Source organism: Xyrauchen texanus, chromosome 34, assembly GCF_025860055.1.
Source record: "Xyrauchen texanus isolate HMW12.3.18 chromosome 34, RBS_HiC_50CHRs, whole genome shotgun sequence".
NCBI lineage: Eukaryota > Metazoa > Chordata > Actinopteri > Cypriniformes > Catostomidae > Xyrauchen > Xyrauchen texanus.
Window position 1 is genome coordinate 4,780,163 of NC_068309.1, and position 12,956 is coordinate 4,793,118.

The 12,956-nt window shown below is 38.8% G+C and overlaps 1 protein-coding gene across 1 annotated transcript in view; it reads left to right on the top strand.

Moving 5' to 3' along the window:
* The window catches only part of lrrc8aa (leucine rich repeat containing 8 VRAC subunit Aa), a 38,794-nt gene that overhangs the window by 21,297 nt on the left and 4,541 nt on the right, over positions 1 to 12,956 (top strand). Inside the window, exons 2-6 of the mRNA XM_052103743.1 lie at positions 3,314 to 4,013; positions 6,370 to 6,978; positions 7,500 to 7,832; positions 10,249 to 10,419; positions 10,591 to 10,896. Coding sequence (XP_051959703.1) covers positions 3,324 to 4,013; positions 6,370 to 6,978; positions 7,500 to 7,832; positions 10,249 to 10,419; positions 10,591 to 10,896 — 2,109 coding nt within the window. The 5' untranslated portion in view covers positions 3,314 to 3,323. The remainder of the gene's footprint in view (positions 1 to 3,313; positions 4,014 to 6,369; positions 6,979 to 7,499; positions 7,833 to 10,248; positions 10,420 to 10,590; positions 10,897 to 12,956) is intronic.

Here is a 12,956-nt window from a genome sequence, read left to right on the forward strand (position 1 = left end):
ATGGATTTAACCACTGGAGTCTTATAGATATCTCTTTTGATGTATTTATATGCTTTTTGGTCCTTCAAAGTTCCGGTCACCATTCACTTACATTGTATGGACCAGCAGAGCTGAGATATTCTTCTGAAAACCTTAATTTGTGTTCTACAGAAGAAAGAAAGTCATGCACATTTGGGATGGCATGAGGGTGAGTAAATGATAAACACTAAATGTTTAATCAGTCATATTTGTTTAAACATTATACACTGGATTTACCACTCATACATCGTCATGGCAATGAAGTTGTTTGATTTAACTTTACACAGAAAAGGTTGGTAAACAATGTTTTTCCAGTATAATCATGTAAACACACACATAGTTTATACATTTGAAAGAGTATATTAATGTTTAAAGATTGACCCCCATTGACCTCCATTGTAAGTGCCTCACTGGAACCCAGATTTGTTTTTTTAAATAAAGAAGCAACAAGTCAAAATACATTTTGGTGGTAATCAACATAATGCCACAAATGCTGTCGATTGAGCTTAACTTGTATTGAACCTCCTTTTAGAAAAAGGTTATTTACGCTACAGTTTAGTTGTATAACAGATGTTTTTGTTCCTTCCTATGAAGCGTACATATTTTATCTCTGTATTTATTTACCCTGTTTTGTTTCTGTTCTCTTAGTCCGGACTTTCATGTTAGAACCAAATTAGTGTATAACTGAATTGTGGGTAATATGTGCACATGTCCTCTTGCTGTGTCAGGACATTTGATGTGAATCATTCAATTTTAGCTTTCAGTTTGTCGACGGCCGCACATGTACAGTTTCACAGAGTTTGGGTGCAGCTGCGATTCATTCCAAGATTCAACCTGGCAACCCTAAAGATCTCAACGTGCCAGTCCGCCAACTGCAGCCTAGGGGCAAAAACGGCTGAGTGTGTAAACCGCCTTTCATAAAATCAAACGCGCAGCTCACTTTAATTACCAAACCGCATGTGTGCGTACCTTGAAAGTAAATACTAAAATTAGGTGCAGGTTTGATTTTGTGTTGGATGAATTTTTCTTTTCCTCCATAACTCTTCTCCCACAAACACACACAGCAGAATATGATTTGCTGACTCATGCTGGCTACTTCCTGTATCATGATATCTACTCAGACTCACAGCTACTGTAAAAAACAGTGGTGGTGGCGTAGTGGTTAAACCACAGGGCTGTTAATCAGAAGGTCATAGGTTCGATCCCTACAGCCACCACCATTGTGTCCTTGAGTAAGGCACTTAACTCCAGGTTGCTCCGGGGGGGATTGTCCCTGTAATAAGGGCTCTGTAAGTCGCTTTGGATAAAAGCGTCTGCCAAATGCATAAATGGTTAAAGCTCATTTTACAGCACGTGCCTTTTTCTCACACTGTTATTGTAAGTCTTTCAGCCCTTAAAAACAACAATTTCTTTAATTCTCTGACAAAGTTGTGAAGTGTTTTGATTAGAGGCCGTGCGATAGAAGATTTTGCCGATAGCAATAACTAAATTGGTGCAAGAGGCAGATAACCGATTAATCGTCTGATATTTTTTCAATTTATAGAATTTTATATACACACACACACACACACACACACACACACACACACACACACACACACACACACACACACACACAGTTGTGTTTCCATGTTTTATGGGGACTTTCCATAGACATAATGGTTTTATACTGTACAAACTATATATTCTATCCCTAAACCTAACCCTACCCTAAACCTAACCCTCACAGAAAACTTTCTGCATTTTACATTTTCAAAAACATAATTTAGTGTGATTTATAAGCTGTTTTCCTCATGAGGACCGACAAAATGTCCCCACAAGGTCAAAATTTTGGTTTTACTATCCTTATGAGGACATTTGGTCCCCACAAAGTGATAAATACAGCTCAGACACACACACACACACACACACACACACACACACACACACACACACACACACACACACCAGGTTGAAGTCAGAAGTTTACATACACTTTGTTAGTATTTGGTAGAATTGCCTTTAAATGGTTTAACTTGGGTCAGATGTTTTGGGTTTCCTTCCACAAGCTTCTCTCAATAAGTTGTTGGGAATTTTGTCCCATTCCTCCAGACAGAACTGATGTAGCTGAGTCAGGATTGTTGACCTCCTTGCTCACACATGCTTTTTCAGTTCTGCCCACAAATTTTCCATCGGATTGAGGTCAGGACTTTGTGATGGACACCCCAATACCTTGACTTTGTTGTCCTTAAACCATTTTGCCACAACTCTGTTTGGAAGACCCATTTGCAACCAAGCTTTAACTTCCTGGCTGATGTCTTGAGATGTTGCTTCAATATATCCACATAAATTTCCTTTCTCATGATGTCATCTATTTTGTTAAGTGCATCAGTCCCTCCCGCAGCAAAGCACCCCCACAACATGATGCTGCCACCCCCATGCTTCACGGTTGGGATGGTGTTCTTCGGCTTGCAAGCCTCACCCTTTTTCCTCCAAACATAGCGATGGTCATTATGGCCATTTTGTTTCATCAGACCTGAGGACTTTTTTCCAAAAAGTAAGATCTTTGTCCCCATGTGCACTTGCAAACTGTAGTCTGGCTTTATGGCAGTTTTGGAGCAGCGGCTTCATCCTTGCTGAGCAGCCTTTCAGGTTACGTTAAGGACTTGTTTTACTGTGGATCTAGATACTCGTCTACCGGTTTACTCCAGCATCTTCACAAGGTCCTTTGCTGTTGTTCTGGGATTGATTTGCACTTTTTTAACCAAACTAATTTCATCTCTAGGAGACAGAATGCATCTCCTTCCTGAGCGGGATGATGGCTGCATGGTCACATGGTGTTTAAACTTGTGTACTATTGTTTGTACAGATGAACAGGGTACCTTCAACCATTTGGAAATTGCTCCTAAGGATGAACCAGACTTGTGGAGGTCCACAATAATTTTTGTCTGAGGTCATGGCTGATTTATTTAGATTTTCTGGTTTTGTGATAAAGTAAAGTAAATTGTTTTGGCCAAATGCATCTGATCAATCTGCACAATAATCTAGAAACAATGTGAATCAACACCAAAACAACTGAAGCAGAAAACTTTGCGAAACACAAAATATATGTCACTGCCAATACTTTTGACCACGGCTGTACTACCATGATGTATATGTTCAATTTTACTCAACAGATGTACCTACTTTACAATTTATATAGTGTATATATTTATATTTCACATTATAGTACTTATAGTAGCAAGGGTTTAAATGCAAAATATGTTGATATTATAAATACAGTTTGTAATTTTCTCTCCATATATCTGTTTTGCAGGTAAACTGTCATGATTCCCATCACTGAACTGCGGTACTTCGCTGACACACAGCCGGCATACCGAATTCTTAAACCATGGTGGGATGTGTTTACAGACTACATCTCCATTGTAATGCTGATGATCGCAGTGTTCGGTGGCACGCTGCAGGTCACGCAGGACAAAATGATTTGCCTGCCTTGCAAATGGGTCATGAACCAGACCTGCCAAAAACTCAATGCCAGCGTGCCTCCTGATTCTGAACCAAAGGGCATCAAATATGACCTCGACAGACACCAGTACAACTACGTGGATGCTGTATGTTACGAAAACAAGCTCCACTGGTTTGCAAAGTATTTCCCGTATCTGGTGTTACTCCACACACTGATTTTTCTAGCTTGTAGTAACTTCTGGTTTAAGTTTCCTCGGACCAGTTCGAAGCTGGAGCATTTCGTGTCGATTCTACTGAAATGTTTTGACTCGCCGTGGACGACGAGAGCGCTGTCTGAGACTGTGGTGGAGGAGAGTGACCCAAAACCGGCAGGGAAGATGAACGGATCGACGGACAAGAAAACATCGAGTGTCAGTGACCAGGATGTGGAGGCAAGTGTTCCGATGCTGCAAAGGACAAAGTCTCGGATTGAACAGGGCATCGTGGACCGCTCTGAGACGGGTGTCTTGGATAAGAAAGAGGGAGAGCAGGCTAAAGCACTGTTTGAAAAGGTTTGTGTGTGTATATATTTAAAAGGAGTATTCAGAGTTCCCATACAGGTCAATCTCAGTCAGACAGCATTTGTGGCATAAACCATGAAAATGATTTGACTCGTCCCTCGTTTTCTTTAAGAAAAGAAAAAACAAAGGTTACAGTAACGCACTTATAAGGAAGTGAATGGGGACCATTATTGGAGGTTTTAAAAGCCAAAATGTGAAGCTTATAAATTTATAAAAGCACTTACATTAATTCTTCTGCTAAAACGTGTGTATTATTTGAGCTATAACATTGTTTAAATCCCAAGATCGATCTTTTACTCTATGCGCAAACCTCTACAATGCAATGAATTCACTCGGATATATACGATCAAATCAGTGCAATCCATTTGTCATTGAATAATGTCTCTTGATATCCTTTACGGTTAGTTGTTTATCAAAAACAACTAAAAAGAAGCACTTAATAATATAAAATGGGGGCCTGGGTCGATCAGACAGTAAAGATGCTGACTACCAAACCTGGAGTCACGAGTTCGAATCCAGGGCGTGCTGAGTGACTCTAGAGAGGTCTCCAAGGCAACCAAATTGTCCCGGTTGCTAAGGAGGGTAGAGTCACATGGGGTAACCTCCTCGTGGTCTTTATAATGTGGTTCGCTCTCTGTGGGGCGCGTGGTGAGTTGTAAGTGGATGTCGTGGAGAATAGCGTGAAGTCTCCAGATGCGCAATGTATCCGCGGTAACGCGCTCAACAAGCCACGTGGTAAGATGGTCGGATTGACGGTCTCAGGCGCGGAGGCAACTGAGATTCGTCCTCTGCCACCCGGATTGAGGCGAGTCACTACGCCACCACGAGGACTTGGAGCGCATTGGGAATTGGGCGTTCCAAATTGGAGAGAAAAAAAGAAAGAAAAAAGCAATTAATAGTTTCATATTATGTTATTTTATAAAACATTCTCACTATACAACATTTTCACAACTGCCTAAAACGTTTGCACAGTACTGTATATATATTCAATATAAGATATGCGTTTTCAAAGGCTACAAAATGATCAAATACAATTTCTTTCGTAATTAATATTTTCGTAATTTACCTAGTTAGAAAGTCCCCTGTATAATTAACAGCATTAGCCGAGAGAAAACATTTTTATTTATAATTTAGTTTGTGAAACTGCATTTTCACTGCTTGTTTTTGTCGTTAACGATAATTTTGTTAATGATAATCGGAGTTGGGTGTATCTGATTCCAAAGTAATTAGTTTCTGTAATCGAATTACTTTTTAACACATTACATTTTAAATCCTTGTAATCAGATTACAGTTACTGACTTTAAATGAAAGTAACTACTTTTAAGTACATTACCTGCACTAAAGTAATATGTATAATACATTTAAAATATAACTTCATATGTATGTCTGTTAACGTTTCAGTGACCGCTGAAGGCTGTGCGACAGTGAATGAGGAAATATAGACATTTTGAAATCGAGCGGAAAAACCAAAAACGCTTCTTAAAAGTAAAATAATTAGTAATGTGATTACTTTTAAGATGAAATAATCAACAAAGTAATCTGATTACATTTTGAGAAGTAAATAGCCATTTGTAGTGGATTACTTGAGTAACTTAGCGGTTGACCGGTTATCGCATGTACCACTGTGCTCATCCTCTCGCGACTCTCTTTAAGATTCTGGCCTGCTTCTACATCAGTCTGGTGGTGGTTTATGGTCTCATTTGCATGTACACGCTCTACTGGATAATTAGCCGCTCGCTAAAACGCTATTCTTTCGAGTCGATCCGCGAGGAAAGCAGTTATAGCGACATTCCGGACGTGAAGAACGACTTCGCCTTCATGCTGCACATGATGGATCAGTATGACCCGCTGTACTCGAAGCGTTTCACTGATGATGATAACCTTGTTATTAACATCAGTGCTTCCAATGCTAAGGCTGTTCCAATGCTAAGGCTGTTCCAAAATGTGGGCAGCGTAATTTTGCCAAGTCCCTCATACCTTCTTTTCGCCATTTCATTCAGTATTGGAAGTATTTATAGAAAATAGTCATTAAAAATTTATTATTTTACCCAAAATTTGTGAATACTGGAATGTATTTTTTTGCTCATTAGAGGAAGGTGCTATTAGATTAGCAACTTGCTGACGTTAAACTCTTTTAAAATCTATAAAGTCTTCCATGAATGGCACTATTTGTGTCACATGCAAAGTTGCTGTCTAAGTAGGGCATTCCAAGTCAGTCCCTTTTGAGGTTCCTTCTCGGTTAGATTGCTGCCTTTTGTAGACCGTACTTAGCGAGGCAGCCCGCTAGGTTTTTGAACAGATCCCAAGGATTCTGAAAATAACCTCATTCTTCCATTTCTTATCGCAGGTGAAGAAATTTCGTATCCACGTTGAAGAGGGAGACATCGTACACCATCTTTACATCCGCCAAACAATCATCAAAGTCATCCAGTTCATCTTTATCATCTGTTACACCGTGTACTATGTTCACCACATTCAGTTTAGCGTAAAGTGTATCGTGGACATCGAGCGGTTGACCGGTTATCGCATGTACCACTGCGCTCATCCGCTCGCGACTCTCTTTAAGATTCTGGCCTGCTTCTACATCAGTCTGGTGGTGGTTTACGGTCTCATTTGCATGTACACGCTCTACTGGATAATTAGCCGCTCGCTAAAACGCTATTCTTTCGAGTCGATCCGCGAGGAAAGCAGTTATAGCGACATTCCGGACGTGAAGAACGACTTCGCCTTCATGCTGCACATGATCGATCAGTATGACCCGCTGTACTCGAAGCGTTTCGCTGTTTTCCTGTCAGAGGTTAGCGAAAACAAACTGCGACAGCTGAACTTAAATAACGAGTGGACTCTGGAGAAACTCCGGCAGAGAATCACCAAGAACTCTCAGGAGAAACTGGAGCTGCACCTCTTCATGCTGAGCGGAATTCCGGATACAGTGTTTGACCTGCTGGAATTGGAGGTGTGTTTGCATTCACATGTTAATGTAGTCTGTTCTGTGTGTTGGAATACTGCTTTAAAGAAGACTCAACCCAGAATTGCTGAAACTGAACAGCTATTTACTGTCACATTTGAGTCAACCTCTTAAGTAACTGTGGTATGATGCCAACACATGGTTTGTTTTGCTCATTGCTTCACTGCTGCCCATGGAAGAAGTTTAGAGCCATTTCCTCCACCATGACTCATGCTTTTGACTACAAACTCTTGTTTTGTTTTGTTTTTGGTTGGGCCATAGTTTTCTCAGCATCTTAAAGGGTAGTTTACCAAAAATGAAAACTCTGTTACCATTAACATCCCCCTTTGTGTTTCTCGAAAGTACGTCATACAGGTTTGGAGCAACATGAGGGTGAGTAAATGATGACAGACTTTTAATCTTTGGGTGAACGATCCCTTTACTCTAAGATAGGAAAGTATTTTACAATCAAAACAATGCTATGAATCACCTTTAACTGTAAGTAAATGCATAATAACTGTATTTTCCAGGTGCTGAAATTGGAACTAATCCCTGATGTAACGATCCCACCCATTATTGCTCAGCTGTCCAACCTGGTGGAGTTGTGGCTTTACCACACACCAGCCAAAATCGAGGCTCCTGCTCTGGCCTTCTTGCGAGAGAACCTCAAATCACTACACATCAAGTTCACAGACATTAAAGAGATTCCACTGTGGATCTACAGCCTGAAGAACCTCAGCGAGCTCCATCTCACTGGAAACCTCAGTGCAGAGAACAACCGATTCATCGTCATCGACGGCCTTCGAGAGCTCAAGAGGCTTAAAGTTCTGCGCCTGAAGAGCAATCTCACTAAACTGCCTCAGGTGAGATGATTGCACTGATAGAAAAACTATAAAAGGCCAGGACTAGACTTTGGTGTCTTGTGCAGAAGAATTTCATTTTCAAAAAATGGTACTGTGGTAGTTCAATGGGACAGTGATGGATGAGTTGTTTATAGTTAAACATGGTACTGAATGATTAACATTCATATACTATTGGTAATTACATGGTCCTCCAAGGTACTTCAAAGAATACAGTGGAATTACAATTTACGTATATAAAAATCTATGATACTAAGATGTCCAAAAAACAACCTTACAAAAAAGTATTACTGCATACAACTTGTTTGTATGGCTATGGTTTTATGATAATACTGTGTCTGAAAAACAATGATTTTACCATGGTAAATAAAACAATGCTATTACCATGGCAAATGTCCAATAAAACTATGGTTTTACCATGGCACATGTCCAAAAACAAACAAACAAACAATGGTATTACTAATGTACCGTATATGTCCAAAAACAATGTTTTTACCATGTTGTATGTCAGTGGAAAAACGTGGTATTACCATGGTACATGTGCATTATACCATGGTACTTTCCAAAAAAAACAATGGTATTACCATGGTAAATGTAAAAAAAAAAAAAACAACAGCAATGTTTTCACCTTGGTACATGTCCAAAAAGGATGGTATTACCTTTACCATGTTGTGTCCAAAATATCAATGTTTTTACCATGGTTAATGTAAAAAAACAAAAACAATGGAGTTACCGTTGTTAATGTAAAAAAAAATAAAAAATATCAATGGTTTTACCATGGTACATCTAAAAAAAAACATTGGTTTTACCATGGTAAATGTTCAAAAACTGTGGAATTACTAAGTTACATGTCCAAAAACAATGGTATTACCATGATAAATGTCCAAAAACTATGGTTTTACCAAGTTAAATGCCCAAAAACCGTGGTATTACCATGATAAATGTTTAAAAAAACAATAATTTGACCATGGTACATTTCCAAAAAGAACTATTGTATTACAATGGTGAATGTCCAAAAACAATTGTTTTACCAAGTTAAATGCCCAAAAACAGTGGTATTACCATGAGAAATGTTTAAAAACAATGGAATTACTATGATAAATGTTCAAAAACAATGGTTTTACCAATTTACATGTCCAAAAACAGTGGTATTACCATGATAAATGTTTAAAAACAATGGAATTACTATGATAAATGTTCAAAAACAATGGTTTTACCAATTTACATGCCCAAAAACAGTGGTATTACCATGATACATGTTTAAAAACAATGGAATTACTATGATAAATGTTCAAAAACAATGGTTTTACCAATTTACATGCCCAAAAACAGTGGTATTACCATGATAAATGTTTAGAAACAATGGAATTACAATGATAAATGTTCAAAAACAATGGTTTTACCAATTTACATGCCCAAAAACAGTGGTATTACCATGAGAAATGTTTAAAAACAATGGAATTACTATGATAAATGTTCAAAAACAATAGTTTTACCAATTTACATGCCCAAAAACAGTGGTATTACCATGATAAATGTTTAAAAACAATGGAATTACTATGATAAATGTTCAAAAACAATGGTTTTACCAATTTACATGTCCAAAAACAGTGGTATTACCATGATAAATGTTTAAAAACAATGGAATTACTATGATAAATGTTCAAAAACAATGGTTTTACCTATTTACATGCCCAAAAACAGTGGTATTACCATGATAAATGTTTAAAAACAATGGAATTACTATGATAAATGTTCAAAAACAATGGTTTTACCAATTTACATGCCCAAAAACAGTGGTATTACCATGATAAATGTTTAAAAACAATGGAATTACTATGATAAATGTTCAAAAACAATGGTTTTACCAATTTACATGTCCAAAAACAGTGGTATTACCATGATAAATGTTTAGAAACAATGGAATTACAATAATAAATGTTCAAAAACAATGGTTTTACCAAGTTACATGTCCAAGAAACATTGGTTTTACCTTGGCAAATGTTCAAAACAGTGGGAATAGCATGGTAAATGTTCCACAAAAAAAGTTTTACTGTGGCAAATGTCCAAAAACAATGGGATTACTGTGGTTAATGTAAAAAAAAACGACAAAAAAAAAACAATAGCATAACCATGGTACATCCAAAAACCAATGTCATTACATTGGTACTATGTCCAAAAATCATTGTTATAATACAAGTGACGTAAACCTTGCAAGAGAATATTGATACTGCAGATTCATTTTCTCTTTTGCGGTCACGCTGGGTCTCATGTTTTACCACAATCATTATCCAATAATTATAATATTATGATGTATTGAATCGTGACATTGTGTATCGTATCATAGAGTGGTTAGCGATGCCCAACTTTAATTCAAACCATGACTACAAGTCTCAAAATGACCATTGTTTTCTCACAGGTGGTGACCGATGTTGGCGTACACCTGCAGAAACTCTCCATCAATAATGAAGGAACCAAACTGATGGTTCTGAACAGCCTGAAGAAGATGGTGAACCTGACAGAGCTGGAGCTGCTGCGCTGTGATTTAGAGAGGATCCCTCACTCCATATTCAGCCTGCATAATCTACAGGTACAGCCATTAGTTTCATTTCACAATCCTTACTCTATTCACACAATAGAACTGCACATATAATTATAACCATATATAAAAGCAGCATGTTGACTGCATTATTTAATTACAGTTTTAACATAATCTGTAGAAGAGTAACTTTTTTTTTTTCTCTCTCTCTGCTGTTTATAGGAGATTGATCTGAAGGACAACAACTTGAAGACCATCGAGGAGATCATCAGCTTCCAGCATCTCCACAGACTGGTGTGTCTGAAACTCTGGTACAACCAGATCGCCTACATCCCCATCCAGATCGGCACCCTCACCAACCTGGAGCGACTCTACCTGAACCGAAACAAGATCGAGAAGATCCCAGCACAGCTGTTCTTCTGCAGGAAGCTCCGTTACCTGGATCTCAGTCACAACAACCTGACCAGCATCTCTCCGGACATCGGCTTCCTGCAGAACCTGCAGTACTTTGCAGTTACTGCCAACAGAGTAAGTTGATCTTAAATGTACAGATGTTACATCACGCTCCTATGAGATTTCATCAGATGGTCGTACCTGAGTTTGACTTGATATTCACAGTTTTCTCGAAGCGTGATTTCTGATCCTCAAAGTCAGCAACATGAAATCAAAATGGACCCTAATAACATTCTTAATACACATTCCTTGTCTTACTGTAAACGGTTCATCAGTGCATGTGATTCCAAAGAAGAAAATGCTCCTCTTTAGTAATCTTTCATCAAAATTAGCCCAGGCAGTCGGTTAAAGTGAATCGTAAACAATGGTTAAATAGCTATTTAGTAGGGCTGTGTATTTAATTGCAATTAATCGCATATAGAAATATTTGCTGAGTAATGGTGCGTTCAAATACAACGCGAACCTCTGGGTTATAAATGTGTTTAAACTTGCATACGCGCGAGTAACGAGAACCCGCAAGTATTCCCGCTTCTCTTCCGGTAAAGGATAGGAGAAGGGGCTTCTACGACTTGGTTCATTGTAAAGTATGACCAATAGCTGGAATCAAGTAGATGCGCATATTTTCAGACCTTACCAGGTAGTAAATGGTAAATGGTCTGCACTTTTATAGCGCCTTTTTAAGCCTTAACAGTATTCAAAGCGATTTACACTGCGTCTCATTCACCCTCACACACATACAGAGCTGCTATGTAAGGTGCTAGCCTGCCATTGGGAGCAACTTGGGGTTCAGTGTCTTGCCCAAGGACACTTCGGCATGTGGAGTCGTGTGGGCCGGGATTCGAACCAACAACCCTGCGGTTAGTGGCCGACCCGCTCTACCACCTGAACCACAGCCGCCCCATACGACCCCCCGTAGTCCAACTTTTTTCATCCGGTCTCTGTGCATGTATGACGTTGTGTCACACAATTCCGGGTGCCCACACACCGCTTACAACAATCCATTTTTCCAGATTTCTTCTGCTACTACGTCAGTACATCAGTGACATCCAGACAATCTCAATGCTGATAGGCTTTCGTGACAACGCGTGAAGCAAATTTTTCGCTTGAGTTGAAAAATGTCAACTCGCATGAATACGCGAATGAAGCATGTTCAAGTCGCGTCATTCGAATTCGCGTCTATTCGCTTCTTTGCATTGACTTTGTATGTAATCACGCCTTGCGAAACGCTCGCTTCGCATTGTATGTGAACGCACCGTAAGGCCCTCAAATAACAATCATGCAAATATATAATCATTAAGTCATTATAAAGTGTTATATTTAAATATTTATAAATATAAAATGCACTCACCGGCTACTTTATTAGGTTCAAATGATCTGACGTAAAGGCTACGTCTTTCTGTAGTGAGCAGAATAGCATCTCAGAATCACGTCGAACCTTGAGGCGGATGGGCTACAATAGCAGAAGGCCACGTTGGGTTTCACTTTTGTCAGCCAAGAACAGAAAACTGAGGCTGCAGTGGGCCAACCATTTGTCTTCCTCAGCAGAAATCCAGATTTGTCAGACCCGGCAATCTTTTTCCAATCGTCTACTGTCCAATACTGGTGAGCCTGTGCCCATTGAAATATTTAATAATTCACATAATTAAAGTGCATTACATTCTTGTGGCAGATGAGTCAAGCATTGATAAGACAATACAAAAAGTGTCTCTAGAAGGCAAAATATGATGTATTTCCATATTATTGAACATAAGCCAATCATTGGCCTACGGTCCACAGAATCCATTTTGCAAATGGATTTGTCAATCTGTCCGAGATGGATTTATTATAAGAGCTTTTCCAAGGATGCGTCAATGTACACATGCTTGAGACGCACTTTGGTCGCTGTGTGAAGTTAAGCGTAGTTTGAAACTTTAAAAATCCCGTCTTGAGATCCCTGCATTCGGAATTTTGGAATCCTTGCAATTGGAATTTTAGGCAACTGTTGTAGGTAATACATCCTTTCTAAAATCTTGCCAATAAATAATGCATAAATATAATGCCAATTAATAGTGCATTGTAGGGCGCATAGCGTCCGAATGTGCATACTTCCCTACTATAGTATGCCAAAAAACTGTATGCCAATGGTATGTACGAAT